This window comes from Phacochoerus africanus, chromosome 6 (genome assembly GCF_016906955.1).
Source record: "Phacochoerus africanus isolate WHEZ1 chromosome 6, ROS_Pafr_v1, whole genome shotgun sequence".
Taxonomy (NCBI): domain Eukaryota; kingdom Metazoa; phylum Chordata; class Mammalia; order Artiodactyla; family Suidae; genus Phacochoerus; species Phacochoerus africanus.
The window spans coordinates 82,081,698-82,106,766 of NC_062549.1; the positions used below are offsets into that span (position 1 = coordinate 82,081,698).

A 25,069-nucleotide genomic window follows, 5' to 3' on the forward strand; every position below is an offset into this window, starting at 1 on the left:
TTATAGTTAAGACAGTGTAAGACAGATGTAAAAATAGACAAAAAGTCCAATGGAACCAAATAGCAAACAGACCCATACATACATGAATACCTTGATATAACAGAGCTATTGTTTGAGATTGCTGGGGAAAAAAGAGAAATAAGTCAATAAATGGTGGTAGGTAGGGGAGTTAAATATCCAAATGGGAAAAATGAAAATGGATATCTACCTCACATGATAGTCAAAGTCAATTCAAGGTGGATCAAGACCTTAATGTGGAAAGCAAAACTCTAAAAGTTTCAGAAGACAATAGAGATGAGTATCGTTATGATCTTGGAGTTGGGAGTAATTCCTTAAGAAATGAAGCACGGAGAGTTCTGTAATGGTCTAGTGTTTAGGATTTGGTGCTTTCACCACTGCAGCCCAGGTTCAAGCTGCTACATGCAGTGGCAAAAACAACAACAACAAAAACCTCCAAATCATAAATGTAAAGATTACTTTTATTAAAATTTAGTGTTTCTTATTATCATAAAAACAAAACTTAGACAAGCTACACACTGGAAAAAGATATTTTGCATTATATATAACTGACAAAAAATAGAATTCAGAATGTATTAAGAGGAAGTTCTCATTGTGGCTCAGTGGTAATAAGCCTGACTAGTATCCATGAGGATACGGGTTTGATCCCTCGCCTTGCTCAGTGGGTTGATGATCTTGTGTTGCCGTGAGCTGTGGCGTAGGTTGCAGATGCAGCTTGGATACTGTGTAGCTGTGACTGTAGTGTCGGCCAGCAGCTGTAGCTCCAATTCGACCCCTAGCCAGGGAACTTCCATATACCACAGGTACAGCTCTAAAAGGAAGCAAAAGAAAAAAAAAATTGTGTTAAGAATAACCATTAGGGAATTCCAGTTGTGGCTCAGTGGGTTAAGAACCCAGCATAGTATCTGTGAGGATGCAAGTTTGATCCCTGGCCTTTCTCAGTGGGTTAAGAATCTGGACCGCAAGCTGTGGCATAGGTTGCATATGTGGTTAGATCCAGTGTTGCCGTTGCTGTGGCATAGCCTACAGTTGCAGCTCCAATTCAACCCCTCGCCTGGGAGCTTCCATATGCTGCAGGTGCAACTGTAAAAAAATAAAATAAAATAAAAGAGTAACTATCAAAAAGAAAAAGTAACACAATAGAAAAATTGAGAAAAATTAAGAACAGGCATTTTACTAAAAGTAAGGGATATATATGAAATGACACTCAATTTCTTTAATAATCAAGGAAATGCATACTAACACAATGAGATACCATTTCACACTTGTTAACATGCAAATTTTAAGTCAATATCAAATGTTGCCTTTGCTGTGGAGAGTGGAAATCCTTGTGCACTGATGGTTGAGGCTTAATTGTTCCAACCATTTAAGAAAACAGTTTGATAGTACTTAGTAAACCTGAATACATATGTTCCCTGATTCATTAAAAACTCTTGCGCATGTGCACCATGTACAAGAGTGCTTGTAGCAGAGTTGTTTGTGATTGGGTGTGTGTGAGAGCTAGAGAGAGAGAGATGGGGGAGGACAGAGAGACATGGGAAGAGAGAAGAAATTAATTGAATGTCCATTAACATGCAAATGAATAAAGTATGCTCTATCATACTTACGGTAATAAAAACACGTGAGTTACAATTGCATATATTTACATGGACAAATGTGAAAATTTGCCTTAAAAACTGAAAATGAGCAAATCTTTAAGTAAAATTGATATTAATGTTAACCTCTGGGTGGATATAGGGATAGTGTAGAATGAGGATGGGGTACACAGGGCCCTTGTAAGTTATTGTAATATTAATTCAGCTTAATAGTAGGCACACAGGTATTTTTTTGTTATTTTTAAATATTCATGTGTAGTAAACATCTTCTTTATGTATATTTCAAAGTTAAAATAGGAGTTTTGAAAATTTCTAGCTTAGAAAAACAGACTGTTAAGTAGGTCTAAGTAGGTCATTGATAGGCCTACATCTTCAATTTTTTAAACCTATGCTTCCTTTTACCCACAATTTTATGAGTTATTTGTAACCATTTTTCTCCTAAATTTCACTAGCATTAAACTGATACAACTGTAACATTTTGAAAACTCTCTTGCAATCAATGCCATCACATTAGTTGATTTTAGATCTAGGTGTTAGATTATCTGTTGTCTTTATAAATATAAGTCTTTCACAATAATGAACTGGGTTCATATTTTTTGTGATTCTCATGTGTTGATAAAAAAGGTGTTATTATTATTGCCCTTTTAAAATAGATTGCACTGGACTTTACACTGGGCCAAAAAAAAAGTCTTATGAGTGAACTGACATTTTTCATTCCTCAGTTTTCATACATTCATGCTATTTCCAGGAAAAATCAGTACCAACAATGTATACATGTATTTCATTAACCAATAATTGCAAGTGATTCTAAAGCTGATGATTTTTTAAAATTAACACTACATGGCTGACTTTAATGTATATGTTGATGTGTGTTTAATAGGAAATTGCCCGGCATTTACGCCCTGGAACCCTCCGAGCAATCTTTGGTAAAACTAAGATCCAGAATGCTGTACACTGTACTGATCTGCCAGAGGATGGCCTATTAGAGGTAAGATAAAGAAGAGTAAACATGCTATTTATCTTTCAAGCTCATAAATAATCTCAGCAGTTCTAGTGTGTAAGGAACTTTTCAGTACTCTTGGATTACAGTATTCTTTAGCCATTTGATAACTTCAGATTACAACTTTAAAGGATCAAATTGTAGGATGCTGTATGTAATTGGGTAGTTTTCAAAGAATTAAGATATTTTTCTGATTGGTATATATTATAGTTTAATTTTTTTTAAAAGTAAAGAACTATAACATTGGTTAAGTAATGTGAAATTTGTTTTAAAAACAGGTAAAAATACCATTACCTTAGGTTTCTAGTCATGAGGATTTACCAATGAAATTGAGAAGTCGAATATGCAATAGGAGGGTATTAAAAGTAATAGCAGCCATTTATTGGCTCTTTTAATATACCAAATTCTATAATAAATATGACAAATTCTTTGTATAAATTATTCCATTTAATCTCCACAAAATTCTAATAGGTTGGCATTATGTCTAGTTTGTCAGAAAAATGAAATAGAGACATCCTCAAATCAAACAGCTACTATAGGACAAAGCCATATTTTGACTTCTCGTCTGTTTAATTAACATAAGAAACAATGAAAAAAATTATAAGAAAATATAAGTGAAAATGTGTATGATTTGGGATTAAGAAACTCATTTCAAGGAGTTCTTGTTGTGGCTCAGTGGAAATGAATCCAACTAGTATTCATGAAGATGTGTGTTCGATCCCTGGCCTTGCTCAGTGGGTCAGGATCCAGCGTTGCCGTGAGCTGTAGTGTAGGTCACAGACATGGCTTGGGTTCTGCATTGCTGTGGCCATGGCCATGGCCAGCAGATGTAGCTCTGATTCAACCCCTACACTGGGAATTTCCGTATGCTGCAAGTGCAGCCCCAAAAAGCAAAAAAAACAAAGTCATTTCACAGCCAAAGGAAATAAATTTTGAAGAAAAGATTAGTATTTTTAACTTCTTACAAATTAAAGAAAAATTGGTGTGTCAGAAGGAGCTAAATGAAATTAAAAGACAAATGATAAATTTAAGTGATTAAAGCATGAATGACAGAAAAAGAATTGATATCCTTAATAATATTTATTTTAGTATTATGTTTTCTGTTAAATCTCTCAGTCTTTTTGTGTGTGTGTGTCTTTAAAGTTGTATATAGAAAAACCTTCCCCAACATTTTATTTTCATTTTCTTACAAAGACATATTCAGCTTACTTGGAATTTATGACTCTTAAGTGAGTGTGAGGTATGGATCTAGTCAGCTGTCACAACATTGTTTATTAAATCCTTCTGTTCTTTCATTGTTATTTTCCACTTATTAAATACTTATACACACCTATGCCTGTTTCTGAACTTGCAGTATTATTATATTTGTGCCAGAAAAATATTTTTATTGTTGTAGTTTACAGTTTTATTTTTTTGTTCTTTTTTTGTGCATTTTTTATTACTCAATGAATTGATCACATCTGTAGTTGTATAATGATCATCACAATCCATTTTCACAGGATTTCCATCCCACAACCCAAGCACATCCCCCTATCCCCCATACTGTCTCCTCCAGAGACCATAAGTTTTTCAATGTCTGTGAGTCAGCATCTGTTCTGCAAAGTTCATTGTGTCCTTCTTTCGGAATCTACCTGTCAGTGATAGCATTTGATGTTGGTGTCTCATTGTCTGACTGACTTCACTTAGCATGATAATTTCTAGGTCCATCCATGTTGCTAAAAATGCTGGTATTGTGTTCCTTTTAATGGCTGAGTAATATTCCATTGTGTATATGTACACATCTTCTTGATCCACTCCTCTGTTGATGGACATTTAGGTTGTTTCCATGACTTGGCTATTGCAAAGAGTGCTGCAGTGAACATCGGAGTACATGTGTCTTTGCAAGTTGTGGTTTTCTCTGGATAGATGCCCAGGAGTGGGATTGCTGGATCAAATGGGAGTTCTATGTTTAGTTTTCTGAGGACTCTCCATACTGTTTTCCACAGTGGTTGCAACAATTTACAATCCAACCAACAGTGTACTAGGGTTCCTTTTTCTCCACACCCTCTCCAGTACTTACTGTTATAGACATTTTGATGATGGCCATGCTGGCTGGTGTAAGGTGGTACCTCATCGTGGTTTCAATTTGCATTTCTCTAATAATGAGTGATGTTGCACATCTTTTCATGTATTTTTTTGGCCATCTGTATGTCTGTTTAGCTCTTCTGCCCATTTTTTGATGGGGTTGTTTGGTTTTTTTTGGTATGAAACTACAGAAGGTGTTTATAAATTTTGGAGATTAATCCCTTGTCAGTTGATTCACTTGCAAAGATTTTCTCCCATTCTGTGGGTTGTCTTTTCATTTTGTTTAGGGTTTCCTTTGCTGTGCAGAAACTTGTAAGTTTAATTAAGGCCCATTTGTTTATTTTTGTTTTTACTGTCATTACTCTAAGAGGTGGATCTGAGAAGATGTTGCTGTTGTTTTTGTCAGAGAGTGTTTGGCCCATGTTTTCCTCTAAGAGTTTTATAGTATCTGGTCTTATATCTAGGTCTTTAATCCATTTGGAGTTTATTTTTGTGTATGGTGTTAGGGAGTGTTCTAACTTCATTCTTTTCCATGTGGATCTCCAGTTTTCCCAGTACCACTTATTGAACAGGCTGTCCTTTCTCCATTGTATATTCTTGCCTCCTTGTCATAGATTAGTTGGCTGTAGGTGTGTGGGTTTAATTCTGGGCTTTCTCTCCTGTTCCACTGATCTATATGTCTGTCTTTGTGCCAGTACCATATGGTTTTGTTTTTTTTTTGTCTTTTTTGTTTGTTTGTTTGCTATTTCTTTGGACTGCTCCCGCAGCATATGGAGGTTCCCAGGCTAGGGGCCTAATCGGAGCTGTAGCCCCTGGCCTATGCCAGAGCCACAGCAACGTGGGATCCGAGCCGCGTCTGCAACCTACACCACAGCTCATGGCAAGGTCGTATCTTTAACCCGCTGAGTGGGGGCAGGGACTGAACCTGCGACCTCATGGTTCCTAGTCGGATTCATTAACCACTGCACCACGATGGGAACTCCTGGTTTTGATGATTGTTGCTTTGTAGTATAGTCTGAAGTCCGGAAGCCTGATTCTTCCAGCTCCATTTTTCTTTTTCTTTGTATGTCTTTGGCTATTCTGGGTCTTTTTTGTTTCCAAACATGTAGTTTACAGTTTTAAAATGTTTTCTTGGTTATTATCTTAAATGTATTGCTCAAAATGAACTGTACATGAGTTGACCAAGGTCTTTATCCTACCCCACAGGTGCCAGTAGATCTTGACTGACATTATACTATATTTGTAAATTAATGTGGGGGGTGACATTAATAGTTCTCCAACTGCATATATATGTCCTTCTTTTATGCTTCTTTTTTATATGGATCTTAGACATAGCCTATTAAATTTATTTCTATCAATTTTTGTTTTTTGTTGATATAGAAAATGACTTTGATAGCTCCATTAAGATTTTCTGTTATAGTCCAGAATGTCAATCTGCTAAAATCTTATCCAAACTGCACCCTAGTAGAAATTTAGACATAAACAATTCTAAAATGTAAAAAATAAAAAATTAATTTTTAATTATCCAAAGGGTTAAATTTAACTTTACATTTATTTTATAAATATTCCATTTACTGTCTGATAAATTAGGACCTATAAATTCGACTTAAATTCAGACTATTGTTCAGTGAAATTGAAATATTATTAACCGTGAATTTTATGGCCATTAAAATATTATCTAAAGTATGCCTGTGATTTTGCTCATGCAATTTATTATTACTGCTGCAGTTTACAAAGCCATTTACTAAATGATTAAAATCTTTCTAATCTAACTGCATGGAAGATTTAATTGCAAATTAATGGCCGTGAGGATTAATCAAAAACCTGAAGTTGGAGCTCCAATAGCTCCCTTTCACATGGCCAATGATTCATACTTGATATGACCTGAAATAAGTCACTTTTTCCATACCTCACTTCTCTTATCAATAAAATGGAATAAAGAGGGCTGATACCATCAAGGAATGTTCTCCTAGTTAGGCATTAACAGTTTGCAAACTGTTACTTAGCTTTAAATGATAAGATATTATAAAAAATACTATGAAGTCTAAAGAGTTATCTGCTCATAGGCTTTAAAGTGAAGTTCAGAGTGACACAGAGACAAATTCTCTGTCCAGGGAAGCACTTTGTACTTAGATCTACTCATCATTAAGGGAACATCCTTTAGCTGTAGAGTGACCATAAAATGTATTGCCCAATCCAGAATTAATCAAACAGAATGTTAGGACAAAGAGTATAAACCAGAACTGTCATGGGCACAGTAGAATCATGGGTTCCCTAGTTATATGGCAAGAAGGGAACAAGCAACTTCTCCTTTTTCTCATGTGATGTTTACTGAGCTAAGTTTGTGTCATAATGTGTGAGCTCAGAAAGTAAGGTTTCAATTTATGTTTTGTCACCATCCATTATTTACTTATAGCAAACAGTTATAGAATATGTTTTACTTGCTACCTTTGTGACAGGATGTCAAAATCAGACATTTCCTCTGTCCTCATTGAGCTCACTGTTGAAATTTGAGAGCTCAAGGATCTTAGCATGAATACAGAAATCTGATTTCATTAGGTGTTGTTACTGTGACGCAACCACTTTTGTGGTTATAGGGAAAATAACAGCTTCTGTAGAGGAGGAGACATTCTAGGATATTATTTTACTGGTAACATGCACTGAGGACTTTGTTGGTAATAATTATAAAGAGTTAAAATTCATGCTTTAAAGGAAGAATTAATGGAAAAATGTTTAGCATAACTCATAATAAAAGAAATATTTTCTACTAATAACAAAGACTCTTTAAAGTAACAATGGCCACTTCTGGTAAGTTGGTAAGTCTTCAGTAAAATAGATACCTTCATATTGCTGGTGACAGCCATGTGGCAACACGTATTGAAAGCCATGGGGTTTTTCCATTTACTTTTTCCCAGAATTCTTCTATGTGGAATATCATCAAAGAAGGAGGGGCAGCAGCAGACTACTAAATGGAAAGTTATCTGCACAAATGTTCATTTAAAAAGTACTTGTGGTAATTCATATCGGGAATAGGATGCATGTCTAGGGATACATCTGATGTTCTTTCCTCTGATTAAGCTTCCTTGACACCCATAGTCTGCATCAGAGCTCCAACTGTGTGTTTGCATAGCACTTTGCTTTCCTCTAATACAGTATGTAGTCAAGAGTCAACATAGCTCTGTACTCCAGGAGGAGTTACTCATTTCATTGTGTACAGATACAATTCTGTAAAAAATGATAATAGCAGTACCTTCCCTATCAAATGGCATAGTGTTTAGCACATGATAGTTGCTAAACAAGTGATAATTATATTATTATAGCACATTTCCCCATGAGACTTCGTACTCATCAGAAAGAGATTCTATCTTATCTGGCCTGTAGAAACTCTTTAATAAGTCATTTTTGAAGGAAAAGACAGAAAAGTTTGGTTAAATAAATTAAGTTCATGTACTTAGTACGAAAGTATGTAATATTTTTTTCTTTAATGTTGGTGATGAAGCAGTGGTTTCTAGCCTTAATTTCCATGTTGGAATCACCTAGTCAGTTTTTTAAATACTATGTCCAGAGCCATCCTTAAAGATTCTAATTTTTTAATGTAATTTCAAGCTTAGTGTACAAAACTTTTTAAAATAAATGTTTGTGATTAAGTGCCATTTCTCTGAATACTTTAGTGTGTATTTTTAAAATTAAGGGACATTTCCTATATAACCACATCACAGGCATCCAATTTAGGAGACTAATAATAGTTTCCTGACTAAAACATTACTACCATCAAATCTTCAAACTCCATTCACATTTCACCAATCAATAGCAAATGGATCTTTAATAGCAAAATGATAAAGGTCAGACTCATGCTTTGCATTTAGTTTTCTTCTTAATTTCTTACAATATAAAACAGTCCCTCAGATTTTCCTTGGCTTTTGTGACCTTGACACCTTTAAAGATAATAAACAGAGATTCTAATTTAACTGATCCATTTATTCCTTTCCTCATCAGAAACTTTTCTAGATGGCGTCCACCAACAGTTCTAACAAGATACTGACATATTTATTTTATCATATGGGATATATTTCTTGTGCAAAAAGTCATTCAATGGCTCTCCATTGTCCATGAAAATGTGTGATGCCTTTTTGATTTTGAATCCACATTGCATAGGCCTCCCTTCTGCTTCCCTCTCAGTGTTAGATCTCCTCCCACCCCTGTCTCTGATGGTACTTCTGAAGGTAAATTTTACTTCTCCTTGCTTTATTTATCTTTCCTAAAGCTTTATGGAAAAAATATATACATTCCTCTGCCTTTTGTCTTACTTCTGTAGTCTTTTCCCAGACCTGTCTTTCTCTGATCATCTCCAACACTTTCCATGCACTATTATTGAAATTCTCAATATTATCTAATAGAAAATTCAGGAGATGGGATTAAGATGGCAGAATAGGACTGGAGCTCAACTTCTCTCCTAAAAACAACAAAATTTACAACCAATGCAGAGCAATCTTCAACCAAATGGAGCAGAAAATTTCAAAAAGATATCCTACTCCAGAAAACAAAGAGGAGGACACATCAAGAGGTAGGAGATACGCTTACATGATATAAGCAAGCCCATACCTCGCAGGTGGGAAGCCCCACAGACTGGAAAGTAACTGTACCACAGAGACTCACCTACAGGAGTGAGAGTTCTGAGCCCCACATCAAACCCCCACATATGGGGATCTGGCACTAGGAGAAAGAGCCCCCGGAGCATCTGGCATTGAAAGCCAATGGGGCTCATGTGCAGTAGCTCCATGGGACTGAGGGAAATGGAGACCGCATTCTTAAAAGGCACACACAGACTTTCACATGCACCTGGTCCCAGGGCAAAGCAAAGTTTCCACAGGAATCTGGGTCAAACCTGACTGCAGTTCTTGGTGGACCTCCTGGGAAAACAGTGGTGAATATGACTTGTTGTGGGGGAAGGACATTGGGAGCAGAGCTCTTGGGAATATTCATCAGCATGCCTTTCTCTGGAGCTGGCCATTTGGGGAAAATCTGGCCCCATCCATCAGTGCTGAGAAGCCCCAGGCCAAAGAACAATCCAGGTGGGATCACAGCCCTGCCCATCAGTAAACAGGCTGCCTAAAGATCCCCCAGGCACACAGCCACCTCTGATCTCACCCAGAGACAAAGGCCCACCCACCAGAGTGATAGGAATCAGCTCCACCTACCAGTGGGCAGGCATCAGTCCCTCCCATCAGGAAGCCTACAGCAAGCCCCTGTGCCAACTTCAGCCACAAAGGGGGCAGATGCTAGAAGTAAGAGAGGTTACAACTCTACTATCTGTAAAAGGTCACCACACCAAAAACCTATAAAAATGAAAAGACAGAGAACTATAACTCAGATGAGGGAGAAAGAAAAAACCCAGAAAAACAGCTAAGTGATCAGGAGATTCTCAGCCTCCAGGAAAAAGACTTTAGACTGTTGATGCTGAAGATGATGCAAGACATTGGAAATAAACTGGAGGCAAAGATGGATAACTTACAGGAAACACTGAGCAAAGAGATACAAGATATAAAACTTAAGCAAGAAGAGATGCAAAATACAGTAACTGAAATAAAAATTTCATTAGAAGCAGCCAACAGCAGAATACAGGAGGCAGAAGAACAAATAAGCGAGGTGGAGGACAGATCAGTGGAAACCACAGAGGCAGAACGGAAAAGAGAAAAAAGATTGAAAACACATGAAGAGAGTCTCCGAGAACTCTGGGACAATGTTAAATGCACCAACATCCTTATTATAAGGGTGCAGAAGGAGGGAGAGAGACAAAGGGACAGAAAAAATATTCAAAAAGATAATAGCCAAAAACTTCCCTGACATGGGAAAGGAATCACTCACTCAAATCTGGGAAGCACAACGAGTGCCATATAAAATAAACCCAAGGAGGAACACCCCAAGAAACGTATTAATTAAACTGGCTGACATTAAAGACAGAGAAAAACTTGAAAGCAGCTAGGGAAAAGAAACGAATAACATACAAGGGAACCCCAATAAGGTTATTGGCAGATTTTTAAGCAGAAACTCTGCAGGCCAGAAGTGAGTGGCATGATATACTTAATGTGATTCAAGGAAAAAACCTCCAACCACTATTACTTTACCCAGCAAGCCTCTCATTCAAATTTGAAGGAGAAATCAAAAGCTTCACAGATAAGCAAATGCTAAGAGAATTCAGCAACGCTAAACCAGCTTTACAACAAATACTAAAGGAACTTCTCTACGCAGCAAAAAAAAAAAAATGCCACAACCAGCAACAAAAATTCCACAAATGACAAGGCTCACCAGTAAAGGTATATATACAGTAAAGATATGAAATCATCCATGCACATTTATGCCACCAAAATGAGAAATTGTGAGAAGAGGAGGGTACAAATGCAGGACACTGGAGATGCATTTGCAAATAAGAGACCAACAACTTAAAACAATCTATTATATATATATAGATTCTTATATCAAAACTTCAGAATAACTGCAAACCAAAAATCTACAATTGATACACAAACAAATAAGAAAAATCAACTCAAATACAATGCTAAAGAGAGTCGTCAAACCACAAGAGGCGAGAACAAGAGAAGGAAGAAAAAAGAGCAACAAAAACAAATCCAAAGTAATTAATAAAATGGCAATAAGAGTATATATATCAATAATTACCCATTAATGGACTAAACACCCCAACCAAAAGACATAGACTGGCTGAATGGATACAAAAACAAGACCCATATATATGCTGTCTTCAAGAGACCCATTTCACTTCTAGGGACACATACAAATTGAAAGTGAGAGGATGGATGAAAATATTTCATGCAAATGGAAATCAAAAGAAAGTTGGAGTAGCAATACTCATATCAGACAAAATAAACTTTAAAATGAATATTTTAAGGGACAGGGAAGGTCACTACCTAATGATCAAAGGATCAATCCCAGAAGAATATATAACAATTTTAAATATCTATGCCCCCAGCATAGGTTCACCACAATATATAAGGCAACTGCTAACAACCTTAAAAAGAGAAATTTACAATAACATAATAATAGTAGGAGACTTTAGCACCCAACTTATACTAATAGACAGATCATCCAGACAGAAAATCAATAAGGAAACACAGGCCCTGAATGAAGCATTAAGACCAGATGGGCTTAATAGATGCTTATAGGATATTCCATCCAAAAGCAGCAGAATACACATTCTTCTCAAGTGCACATGGAACATTCTCTAAGATTGATCATATCCTGGGCTATAAATCAAACCTCAGTAACTTTAAGAAAATTTATATCAAGCATCTTTTCTGAACACAACACTATACGACTGGAAATCAACAAGAAGAAAACTGCAAAAACCACAAACATGTGGAGACTAAACAACATGCCAGTAAACAACCAATGGATCACTAAAGAAATCAAAGAGGAAATTTAAAAAATTCCTAGAAGCAAATGACAGCAAAGATACAACACTCCAAGACCTATGGGATGCAGCAAAAGCCGTTCTAAGAGGAAAGTTTATAGCAATACAAGCCTATGTCAGGAAACATGAAAAAGCTCAAATAAACAAGCTAACTTTACATCTAAAGCAGCTCAAGAGAGAAGAACAGACAAAGCCTAAAGTAAGGAGAAGGAAAGAAATCACAAAGATCAGAGCATAAATCAAAGAAATAGAAACAAAGAAAACCATAGAAAAGATGAATGAAACGAAAAGTTTGTTCTTTGAAAAGATCAACAAAATTGATAAACTCTCCCAGAGTGTCAAGGAAAGAGGACTCAAATCAATAAAATTGGAAATGAAAAAGGAGAAGTAACAATGGACATCACAGAAATGCAGAGGTTCATAAGAGACTACTATATGCAACTATATGCCAATAAAATGGAAAACCTAGAAGAAATGGACAAATTCTTATAAAAGTACAATCTTCCAAGACTAAACCAAGATGAAATGGAAAGGATGAACAGACCAATCAGAAGTACTGAAATTGAAACTGTGATTGTAACCTTCCAACAAACAAAAGTCCAGGACCAGATGGCTTCACAGGTGAATTCTATCAAACATTTATAGAAGAGCTAACACCTATCCTTCTGAAACTATTCCAAAAAACTGCAGAGGAAGGGACACTCCCAAACTCATTCTATGAGGCCACCATCACCCTGATACAAAAACCAGACAAAGATACCACAGAAAAAGAAAACTACGGACCAAATTTCACTGATGAACACGGATGCAGAAATCCTCAACAAAATACTGGCAAACAAAATCCAACAATACATTAAAAGGATTGTACATCATGATCAAGTAGGATTTATCCCAGGAAGACAAGGATTCTTCAATATCTGCAAATCAATCAGTGTAATGTACCACATTAACAAACTGAAGAATAAAAAACTTATGACCTCTCAATGGATGCAGAAAAAGCCTTTGACAAAATCCAACATCCATTTCTGATAAGAAAAAAAAAAACCCTTCAGTAAGTGGGCATAGAGGGAACCTACCTCAACATAAGAAAGGCCATATATGATAAACTCACAGCTAATATCATTCTCAGTGGTGAAAAGCTAAATGAATCCCCACTAGGATCAGGAACAAAACAAGGATGTTCACTCTCACCACTACTATTCAACATAGTTTTGGAAGTCCTAGCCACAGCAATCAGAGAAATAAAAGAAATTAAAGGAATCCAAATTGGAAAGGAAGAAGTAAAACTACCGCTATTTGCAGATGATACAATACTCTACCTAGAAAATCCTAATGACTCTACCAGAAAACTGTTAGAGATCATCCATGAATTTGGCAAAAATCACAGGATACAAAATTAATACACAGAAATCAACGGCATTTCTATATACTAACAATGAAAGATCAGAAAGAGAAAATAGGGAAGCAATTCCGTTTACCATTGCATCTAAAACAATACGATACCTAGGAGTAAAACTACCTAAAGAGACAAAAGACCTGTACTCTGAAAACTATAAGACACTGATGAAAGAAGCCAAAGATGACACAAATAGATGGAAAGACATACAATGCTCGTGGGTTGGAAGAGTCAATATCAACAAAATGACTATACTCCCCAAGGCAATCTGCAGATTCAATGCAATCCCTATCAAATTACCAAGGACATTTTTTGCAGAACTCAAACAAAATATTTTAAAGTTTTTTTGGAAGCACATAAGACCCAGAATAGCCAAAGACATACAAAGAAAAAGAAAAATGGAGCTGGAAGAATCAGGCTCCCAGACTTCAGACTATACTACAAAGCAACAGTCATCAAAACCATATGGTACTGGCACAAAGACAGACATATAGATCAGTGGAACAGGAGAGAAAGCCCAGAATTAAACCCACACACCTACAGCCAACTAATCTATGACAAAGGAGGCAAGAATATACAATGGAGAAAGGACAGCCTGTTCAATAAGTGGTACTGGGAAAACTGGAGATCCACATGGAAAAGAATGAAGTTAGAACACTCCCTAACACCATACACAAAAATAAACTCCAAATGGATTAAAGACCTAGATATAAGACCAGATACTATAAAACTCTTAGAGGAAAACATGGGCCAAACACTCTCTGACAAAAACAACAGCAACATCTTCTCAGATCCACCTCTTAGAGTAATGACAGTAAAAACAAAAATAAACAAATGGGCCTTAATTAAACTTACAAGTTTCTGCACAGCAAAGGAAACCCTAAACAAAATGAAAAGACAACCCACAGAATGGGAGAAAATCTTTGCAAGTGAATCAACTGACAAGGGATTAATCTCCAAAATTTATAAACACCTTCTGTAGTTTCATACCAAAAAAAACCAAACAACCCCATCAAAAAATGGGCAGAAGAGCTAAACAGACATACAGATGGCCAAAAAAATACATGAAAAGATGTGCAACATCACTCATTATTAGAGAAATGCAAATTGAAACCACGATGAGGTACCACCTTACACCAGCCAGCATGGCCATCATCAAAATGTCTATAAACAGTAAGTACTGGAGAGGGTGTGGAGAAAAAGGAACCCTAGTACACTGTTGGTTGGATTGTAAATTGTTGCAACCACTGTGGAAAACAGTATGGAGAGTCCTCAGAAAACTAAACATAGAACTCCCATTTGATCCAGCAATCCCACTCCTGGGCATCTATCCAGAGAAAACCACAACTTGCAAAGACACATGTACTCCGATGTTCACTGCAGCACTCTTTGCAATAGCCAAGTCATGGAAACAACCTAAATGTCCATCAACAGAGGAGTGGATCAAGAAGATGTGTACATATACACAATGGAATATTACTCAGCCATTAAAAGGAACACAATACCAGCATTTTTAGCAACATGGATGGACCTAGAAATTATCATGCTAAGTGAAGTCAGTCAGACAATGAGACACCAACATCAAATGCTATCACTGACAGGTGGATTCCGAAAGAAGGACACAATGAACTTTGCAGAACAGATGCTGACTCACAGACATTGAAAAACTTATGGTCTCTGGAGGAGACAGTATGGGGGATAGGGGGATGTGCTTGGGTTGTGGGATGGAAATCCTATAAAATTGGATTGTCATGAGCTTTGTACATCTATAAATATAATAAACTCATTGAGTAATAAAAAAGATTAAAAGATACAGAAATAGACTTAATGGCATTAAAAAAAGTAAATTCAACTTATGGTAGGAAGTTAAAGTATGTTTGAATTTTGCTTTCTGTACACCAAAATGATCCATTAGTCATTCATTCAGATATTTACATTAAAAAAAAAAACTAAAAACAGAGCACTGGGGACACAGCAATAAACAGGTTACACTATCTCCTGCCCTCACATAGCTTACCTTCTAGGAGATAATAATCATAGTAATTGTTTTTCAGAATGACGAAAATAGAGATCTTCCCTCTGTTTTTCTTTTCCAAATGTCCTCTAATTTCGTTATATCACTTCTATGGTTAAGATAAAATTTAAGACATGTATAGAATATTTCACTGTATGTATGAATTATCTGTCAAAACAAGTCTGAATTTCGAAGCCTAATTATTTCTGCATTGATTCTTGTTCTGGTACTCTCTGGACATAATTGAGGTTTTGCCAGAAATAAACATAGGAGTAGCGTGAATAAGATGATTGGACAGGCCTGAACTCCATGGCTGTGTTTAGTGTAGGCCTCTGAACACATGGTGCTCATAATTTATCTTGTTTTAGTTTCTATCTTGTAGGAAGAGACATGATTTTTACTGGTACATTGTCCAAGAGGGAACAACTTGTACAAAGACAAGAGCAAATAGCTTTCTCTAAGAGTTCTAAAAATAGTTTAGTAAGGCAGGGGCTTTGACCTTGAAGTGGAAAATGACAAGAGATAAGGCTGCTAAAGTCAGCAAGGGCTTTGTAAAGTCATATTAAAATGTCTACACTAGACATTAAAAGGGCGCTAGAAAGCCAAATATATCTTTTACACAGGGGATTAGCACAATCCTTCCTACGTTACAGGGGTCACTCTGGCTTCAGTATGAAGGACAAATCAAAGTGAGGTGGGGAGGCAGGGGCGGGGTTTCATGGGTCAGTCTGGAGGGAGAGAGACCAGGGAGAAGGCTATTAAGGTAATTCAGGGGAAGATTCTGCTAGTCTGAATGCATGTTTTGACAGTAGGGATGGCCAGAAGCAGTGAGCTTTAGATGACATTTAGAGGGGCAGTAGTGACAGCCTCAGAGACAGATTGGATGTGAAGGATAACCTATGGGAATGAGACAAGATGCACTCCTATCTACCAGTGAACATGGTGGTACAGAGACGACTATCCTTGTGATACCAAAACTTCTGAAAATCAAAGTTTTCTCCTAAATTTGATGGCAAAGCCTAACTTGATCTTGTATGTGACTAAGTACCATCCACCCTCCCTCTCTGTGGGAGATCGTTTCCAGGACCCCTGAGGATACCAAAATCTGTGGATGCTCAAGTTCCTTATATAAAATGGCGAAGGATAGTCCACTCTTTGTGCTCATACATGTGGAGCCCACAGATATAATTTTTATATAACCCACCTAATATGACTATTTACACTTCTGCAGACGTATTAATGTATTAGATTATGGAAAACTTCCCAGACTCTTTGTAAAATATGTCCCAGTATGGTTGTGGAAATAGTCATCACTTCTGTGTTCCAGGCGTGAAGAAGGGGAAGAGTAAGGGGCAAAAGGTGAAAAATGCCAGCCCAGTCAGCACCCTTACCACCCACTTAAAGAAGCTTTTCCAAAAGCCCCACCCAGCAACTCTGCTTATGATTTATATGTTGGAATTTAGTCCTACAACCTCCCCTGTCTTCAAGGGGAGCTGGCAAATGTAGTTCCATTAGTTGAGAACATTGCTACCTCTAGCAAAACAAAAAACGAATTTCTTTTAAAATGCAGAAAAGGAGAATGAGCACTGGGGAGGTGAAGAGAGTATTTGCAATAAGAGGTCAACAAGGGTAATGGAGTATTTTTGCCAGGAACCAAGTTTCCAGTAGATCTAGCCTCTGCCTTTCCCTAGTACGGGGTTCTCAAGTGTCCTCCCCTAATCAGCATTTGCATCACCCAAAAACTTGGTGGGAATGAAATTTTCTGGCCCACCATAGACCTCCTGACTCAGAAATTCTGGGGGTCAAGCCAGGAATCAGAACTTTACCAAACCCTCCTGGTGATGCCCCTAAATTTTGAGAACCACTGTCCTAGTGCAGTGGTGCCCAGCTAATGGCATGCATGAAAGTCACCTCTGGAGTTTTTAAAACTACATGAGCCTAGCACTCTGTCATGGAAGGTTCTGGGTAAAGTAGAGCTTGGATAAACTTCCTATATGTGAATTTTTTTAAATGTTGCAAGTGATTATGATATAGCTAATAATTAAATGAGCATTTGGAAGCCACTTCCCTTCAGGCTTTTTGGCAAAAGTTGGTCATGACTCTGCTTTTGAGGGGAACTTAGACTCTGGGAGCAGGCCATCAAAGGGATTATTTTACTTTGAACATTCGGTAAGAATTGGAAACAAAAAATTGGAGGGGAACTGTAGCCTCTTTCAATGGATTTAGCTAAAGCCAATGGTTATTACCCTCTCAGTCTCTGAATCCCAGGGAGTCCCAGTCTCTGATTAGGGGAGCCTTTGGCTTCTCAGGAGGGGGCCACGAATGACCTGGTTGATTACCTGGATTTCTTGGGGGAAGGCTCAGGTTGAGGTTGCCATAAGGAGTAACTAGAGCCCTGGGGCATGTGTGTGTATATGTGCTTACCTATGTGAGCACTGATGCGGGCTAAGGCTAACAAGGTTGGGGCCCCAGGTCTCTCACAGCTGCAGACAGTTCTCAGAGACTTCAAATCTGCCCTCACAAATGAACCTGTGGCTCTCAGATGTGCCAGGATCTGAGTCATGTTTTGTCTTTCCACCCTGCTCGTTGTGTAAGTGTCTTGGGGGACCTGGAGAGATTCTTATCTCTCTAGCTCCTGCCTGGCATACTGCAGACAATGTCTTTTGGGTAAGTGCATGGCGGAAACAAATCATGAATGGGAGTTGTATACCTCCATTTCCCTTTCTCTTTTCATATAGCTGTAATGTCACAGCCTGATGAGGACAATCCCCACTTTCAAGTACCACATGCCACTGTTCTCTCTGCTTACCAGTTATCAGAAAGGTCTACTGCTACCAGCATCTTTTGTTGCTGACTGAAACCTGGAATACATATGTATGGAAAACTGATAGTTTGCATAGAATTTTCTTTCTTCTCAGACATATTTCAAGACTTTACATTAACCTTAAAAACATCCTGAAAATATAAGAAGCATTAGGCTATCAAATCGAAATTCTTGGAGTTCCTCTCGTGGCTCAGTGGAAGTGAATCTGACTAATATCCATGAGGATGCAGGTTCGATCCTTGCCCTCACCTGGTGGGTTAAGGATCTGGCGCTGCCATGAGCTGTGGTTTAGGTCACAGATGCAGCTTGGGTGTGGCATTGCTGTGGCTGTGGCATAAGCCAGCAGCTACAGCTCTGATTCGACTCCTAGCCTGAGAACCTCCATATGCCATGGGTACAGCCCTAAAAAGACCAAAAAAAAAAAAGTTGAAATTTTTTTTAATGATGGCCCATTCTGACCAATGTAAAGTGGTACCCTCATTGACTTTTGATTTGCATTTCTCCAATAATTAGTGATGTTGAGCATTTTTTCATGTGCTTGTTGGCTATCTGTATTGTCTTCTTTGGAGAAATGTCTATTTAGGTCTTCTCGCCTTTTTTTCTATTGGGTTGTTTGGTGGTGGTTGTTGTTGAGTTATTGAGCTCTTTGTTTATTTTGGAGATTAGGCCCTGTCTGTTGCATCATTTACAAAGATTTTCTACCATCTGTGGATTGTCTCTTCGTTTAAGAAGTCAGCAAATAACAAATGCTGGAGAGGATGTGGAGAAAAGGGAACCCTCCTACACTGTTGGTGGGGATGTAAATTGGTACAACCACAATGGAAGACACTATGGAGGTTCCTCAGAAAACTAAATATAGAACTGCCATGTAATCCAGCACTCTTTCATCCTGGGTATGTAGCCAGACAAAATTTTCATTCAAAAAGATACATTCACCCCTGTGTTCATTGCAGTACTAGTCACAAAAGCCAAGACATGGAAACAACCTAAATGTCCACTGACAGATGATGGATTAAGAAGATGTGGTACATATATGCAATGGAATACTACTCAGCCATAAAAAGCACAAAATAATGCCATTTGAAGCAACATGGATGCAACTAGAGATTCTCATACTGAGTAAAGTAAGTCAGAAAGAGAAAGACAAATACTGTATTATATCGGTTGTATGTAGAATCTAAAATATGGCATGAATGATCCTATCTACAAAACAGAAATAGACCATGGACAGGGAGAGCAGACTTGTGGTTGCCAGGGGGGAGAGAGAAGGAAATAGGATGTATGGGGAGTTTGGGGTTAGTTGATGCAAACTATTACATTTGGAATGGATAAGCAATGGGATTCTACTGTACAGCACAGGGAATGATGTCTAATCTCTTGGGGCAGAACATGATGGGAGATGGTTTGAGAAAAAAAATGTGTGTGTATATATATATATATATATGTATATATATATATATATATATATATATATATATATATATGTATGTATGTATGACTGGGTCACTATGCTGTACAGCAGAAATTGACACAACACTATAAATCAACTATACTCTGACAAAAATAATTATAATTCTTATATGGTCCAGTTAGTCCTTCATCAGAGTTGGTTATTTTCTCAGATAAAAGAATCTGTAAGGATCAATTTTACATTCCCTCCTATAATCTGCCACACATGGAGCTCATGTTCCTTGCTGGATTATTTCAATTACTTTCACTTCAGACAGTGCTCACACTGTCTTGGTAATAAATAGATCTCTAATAATTTCACTCATTTAGCATAGGTAGGAGTGTAATTTTTTATTCAACACAGTAGTGGATCTCTATTAATGAAATGCTGGAATTATTTATTCTAAATAGTCATGATACCTGTTTACTTCATGGAAATATCTATAAACATTAATACTGTAATACCCATACTGTCATGATGACTGAAATGATATTGCACAAAGGGAGTTCATAGGTCCATAGGTCTTTAAGTTCCTCAAGCACAACCCTAGCTCCAACTTTCTTTAGATTGGCCATCTTCTCCCTCTCAAAAGTAATAAGCCTAGTCATTTAAGGTCTATGTTTAATAGGATTTATCTCATTTTATATAGGCATTTATAAAATTTCATTCACCATAGATCCTGGGAAATAAGTCAAAATTAATTCCTTTTGTAAATTAATTAAAAACTGTGGAAAGTCCATATAAAATAGATGAAGAATAGCTAGACTAAAAATGACCTGACAGGGCATTTTAAAACCTCTAGGCATTTTGTCTCAACACTTTCTCATCTTTACTACCTCGTTGGGAAGTTGAATGGTTCTCAAACTTTAGCAGAATCCCCTAGAGGTCTTTTTAAACTCACATATTTCTGGGCCCCACTCCAGCATTTCTGATTCAGTAGATCTAATTTGCATTTCTAATGAGTTACCAGTTAACACTGAGGCCACTGGTCCAGAGAGCCACACTTTGAGAACCACCTCCCTAGGCCAGAAATCACTGCACACTCTTACTTGGTTAAGTCAAGTTGTTTTGGTTAATTATTCTCAGACAAGGGGTTTCATAATACTAGGGACATTTCCAAAACTAAACCAAGCAATGAACAATTGTAGCAAAACCCACAATGGGGATAGATATAACAGTTAACTTTTAAAGTTGAAGATATTAAAAAAAAAATTGTTTCCCACATCACCATCATTTTGTTTTCAAAGAACGTTTAATTACCAATACCATTTAATCACAGAATAATGGCCTGTCCCTTCAATTGCCTTCAATTAAATAAATTCAGCTTTACTCAAAGGTGACTTTATTGCAATGTCTCACCAAGGGCACGTTAGTGGAAACAGCCTGTGACAGGTACAGGCAAGATGCAGTTGAATTTTCTGTAGATACTTTTAAAACAATAGTATAGGGAGTTCCCGTCGTGGCTCATTGGTTAATGAATCCGACTAGGAACCATGAGGTTGCAGGTTTGATCCCTGGCCTTGCTCAGCGGGTTAAGGATCTGGCATTGCTGTGAGTTGTGGTGTAGGTTGAAGACGGGGCTCAGATCTGGCGTTGCTGCGGCTCTGATGTAGTCCCGAGGCTACAGCTCCGATTAGACCCCTAGCATGGGAAACTCCATATGCCACAGGTGTGGTCCTAAAAGAACAAAAAGACAAAAAAAAATCACTAAGAACAGGAAGTGTCAAATAAATGTTATTGTTATTATATTAATTATTATTATATAATCTTTACCATTACCTTTGGCTGTTGGAAAATAAATATAAGAGAGTCAACAGGAAGGTTACAACTTTTATGTTGTGCCCGTTAAGCGTCAGGCCTGTTAGGCTCTTTCACAGATAATATCCCAGGTAAAATTCTTAAGCATAATTTCACTGTCAGAAACCACCTAATTCTGTTTTTACCAAATACAAAGTATATATAGGCTTGGTTTCAAATAATACATTTTTAAGTGTAAATAAAAGAAGCCTTTCTTTTTTAATGTAGCCCTTTATGACTGAGTACCAGATTGTCTTCCTTTGCAGGCGATTCAGAGCTCAGTACCCAGGTGCTAGCTAGCCTCAGTACCATAGCAGTTAAACATGGTCCTTTTGGGAGTTATTGGTTTTGTTTTTTTACCCTCCTGTCTCATTGTATGAACTCTGTTGTCTATCACCTGGCAGTAAAACGAAACTCATGGATGATTCCTTTTTTTAGCTGAGCTTTGAGAGGCCAAAGCTAGATGAGCTAATAGCAATGGAGTGAGAATACATATGTTATCTAGACAAGCAAAACTTCCCTTTGCAACTCTTTATTAAAAACAATCAAAAACTTTCTTCCATTCCTACTGAGTTACTTATCTCTATTTTATAACCCTTCATCACGATTATTTTCAATTATGTTGACATATGATTCTGAATGGCTACGTTCAATTCATGGTCATTTACCAGAATGGAGAAATGAAGAGGTTAGCAAGGGCACTTGAAATCCAGAGAGACCAAGGACTGTTTGTCCATTAAGTGCAACTTGTTCACCAAGTGACATTTTATTTTTTTAGTAATAAGTATCCAAGTGGAATGATTTGCTCTTTTGCTCTTAAATTTGCTACTCTTAGCCTTTTTCTTATAGAGCACAAAACTACTTGTCATGGGCTTAAAATATTTTGTAATCAAATGAAGATGGTTAAGAATTATGAAGGGACCCAAAGTCACAAACTAGAAGTTAAAAAACTGACTCATTCCATAATTATATAACATAGATTTGATAAGATTATAATCCTCTAGCAATCAAAATGTGTAACTAAAATAGTACCCTCTCTGAGTTAAATATTATTTAAAACTAATAAATAAATATGCTCACTGGTACTCTTATTTTCTGTAATCCTAGAGTTGAAAGAACTTTCAGAATAGCATTGATATAATGTCTAACTATGTGTACAGGTATCTTGTGAAAGAAAAGAAAGATGCCAAGCCCAACACTGATGGGGGTACATGGCTTTGATCCCGATCTCAAGTAAGGGAAACACAGCACCCTTTTTAACCAGAGATATTTGAGTCTCTCTCATAAGCCAATAATTCAAGAGGCAAGTGTCAGTTGAAAGGAAAGGAGCTTTAATCAGAAAAGCCGGCAATTTGGAGAGAAGGTGAACTTGTGTCCAGAAACCAATTCTGAAGATTCTACTCAGCCATGACAGTTTTTAAAGAGAAAAATGGTGGTGCTGTAGGGGGTGGAGGTGGGGGATCAGTGAATCATCAAGGCAGGAGGTTGGGTTCTGCATCATCCTCCATTGCATGCAGACTGGCAGACTCTTTCTGCAGATATTATCTTGCCTGCATGATTATCCTCCCTGGAGGACTCTAGGGGGGCTCTTGGAGGTAGAGAGTTAGTCATTTTCTAACTGCTTAATTCTTCACTCATTTCTTTTTAATCTAAGAAAAGAATGAACAGGTTAGACAAGGCATGGTGTGCATTCAGGAGAGCTCAAGCCAGGAGTTAGGTTAAACTGCTTAGTGATCTCATTCCTATAATTAGATTTTTTCAAGGTTAGAGGGGAACAGAAATGAGCAAACAGAAAAGGGGCAAAAGAGCTGCTTTCATCACTAGCACATCCGATATCGCATTCACACCAGTACCTCCAAAGGCTGCGTGGTCCCTTCATTTCCCTTACTCTGAAAGAATGACAAGGAAAGTATAACCATTCATTCACTGTCCTTTGCTCTCTGTAGTTTGACCCTGAACTTTTGTCTTTGGTCTGCATGCTGCTTCATTTTTTAGCACGTTGACTAAGCATGATCTCAGTTAATAAGTAACTCTCAGGTGACTAATTGCAGAGTCCTTAAAGAGGAGCCTAGAAAGGATCCTAAAACATTGTTGACCTAATCAAATTCATCCTCTTTTTCATTCATAAAATTTTACTACTGTTCCCACTTTAGTATCAGGGAAAAAGTTGCTAAATGCACTACTGTTCTTCACCCATTAGACAGTTATGGACAAGAGAGAAAGCAGAGGAATAATCTAACAAAGGAGAATATTAGGGGTAATGTTTTAAAGAACAAATGTATTGAGGTTTTCCAGGTTATGTAAAGTTTCTAAAGAAACTTGGAAGGACTCTAATCCTCAAATGTCAAATACCTCCACTACCACATATATGCTGATTTTGTGTAAGAAATTCTCTGTGATAATTCTGCAATTTTCTGTGGAAGAAATGATAGTTATTTCCTGTTCTCCTTTAACCTGAACAGTCCTTTGCCCAGAAAAGTAGCAACTAGACAACATCTTGAAAGTAATCTTGCCCACAGCAAAGTCACACATTCTTTTCTTGCTGCAGATACAGATGAAATCCAAACTACTATAGTTACTTTTTAAAAACCTCTTATGTTAGGCAGATATTTGTCATATAGTTAAGAACATAATATAGTCATGTTTGTTGCTAAGTTTAAAATGTTGCTGCGTTAAATTTATTTGTATTAATTCCTTTGTGTCATCTGCTTGTTAATTTTAAATTTTTATGTTTTCATATGGTGGCAATACTAATTAGCTTTAGGGGATACTTAACTATGTGCCAAGCACTGTTCAAAGTGTGTTACATGCATTAACTTATGTATCTCTCAATGAAGTAAATATTATTACCCCAGTTTGCAGATGAGGATATGAAGCACAGAAGCATTAAGAAATTTTCCCAAAGTCTTACAGCCGAAACATGGAATGGAGATTAAACTCAGGCAGTCTGGGTCCAGAATTTACATGTTCTAACCTCATCACCTTTATATTATAATCTTTAACAAATATTATTTCTCTAGAGTTCACAATGGAATGGTGGGTGAGAGTAGAAAATTAAACTTAGGGAAAGAATAGTTGTCCTTCATCAATAATTAGGATGATTAGTATTTACTTTTGTTTCATTTGCATTAACTTATTATATTTTTATTCATGAACTTGCCCCACTCAGTTTTAGATGACAAATATAAAATTATTTGTTCCTCAAAGAACTCACAACCAGTAGGCTGCTTATATTGTCATCAGGGCTTTGGCTAAATGCCTGGTGAATTAATATGTAATTATTGATAAGCACATTTGTTTTTGCTTAATTATACAGAATGCTTAATGTAGGTGCCCCCAAATCACTGCAGCATCCAAATTCCTATCTCACAATGTAAATACAGTCTAGGAAGTGTGCCTTAGAAAATGTAGCCAATTCTTTGAAAAACCACGGATTTGTTATTATTTGAGAAAAATGTTCATCATTGAGTTTCTTTTTCTCCCAA

General features: G+C 37.1%; 1 protein-coding gene across 1 annotated transcript in view; it reads left to right on the plus strand.

Moving 5' to 3' along the window:
• The window catches only part of NME7 (NME/NM23 family member 7), a 262,781-nt gene that overhangs the window by 203,649 nt on the left and 34,063 nt on the right, over window positions 1-25,069 (plus strand). The window contains 1 exon segment of the mRNA XM_047783988.1: window positions 2,494-2,601. Coding sequence (XP_047639944.1) covers window positions 2,494-2,601 — 108 coding nt within the window.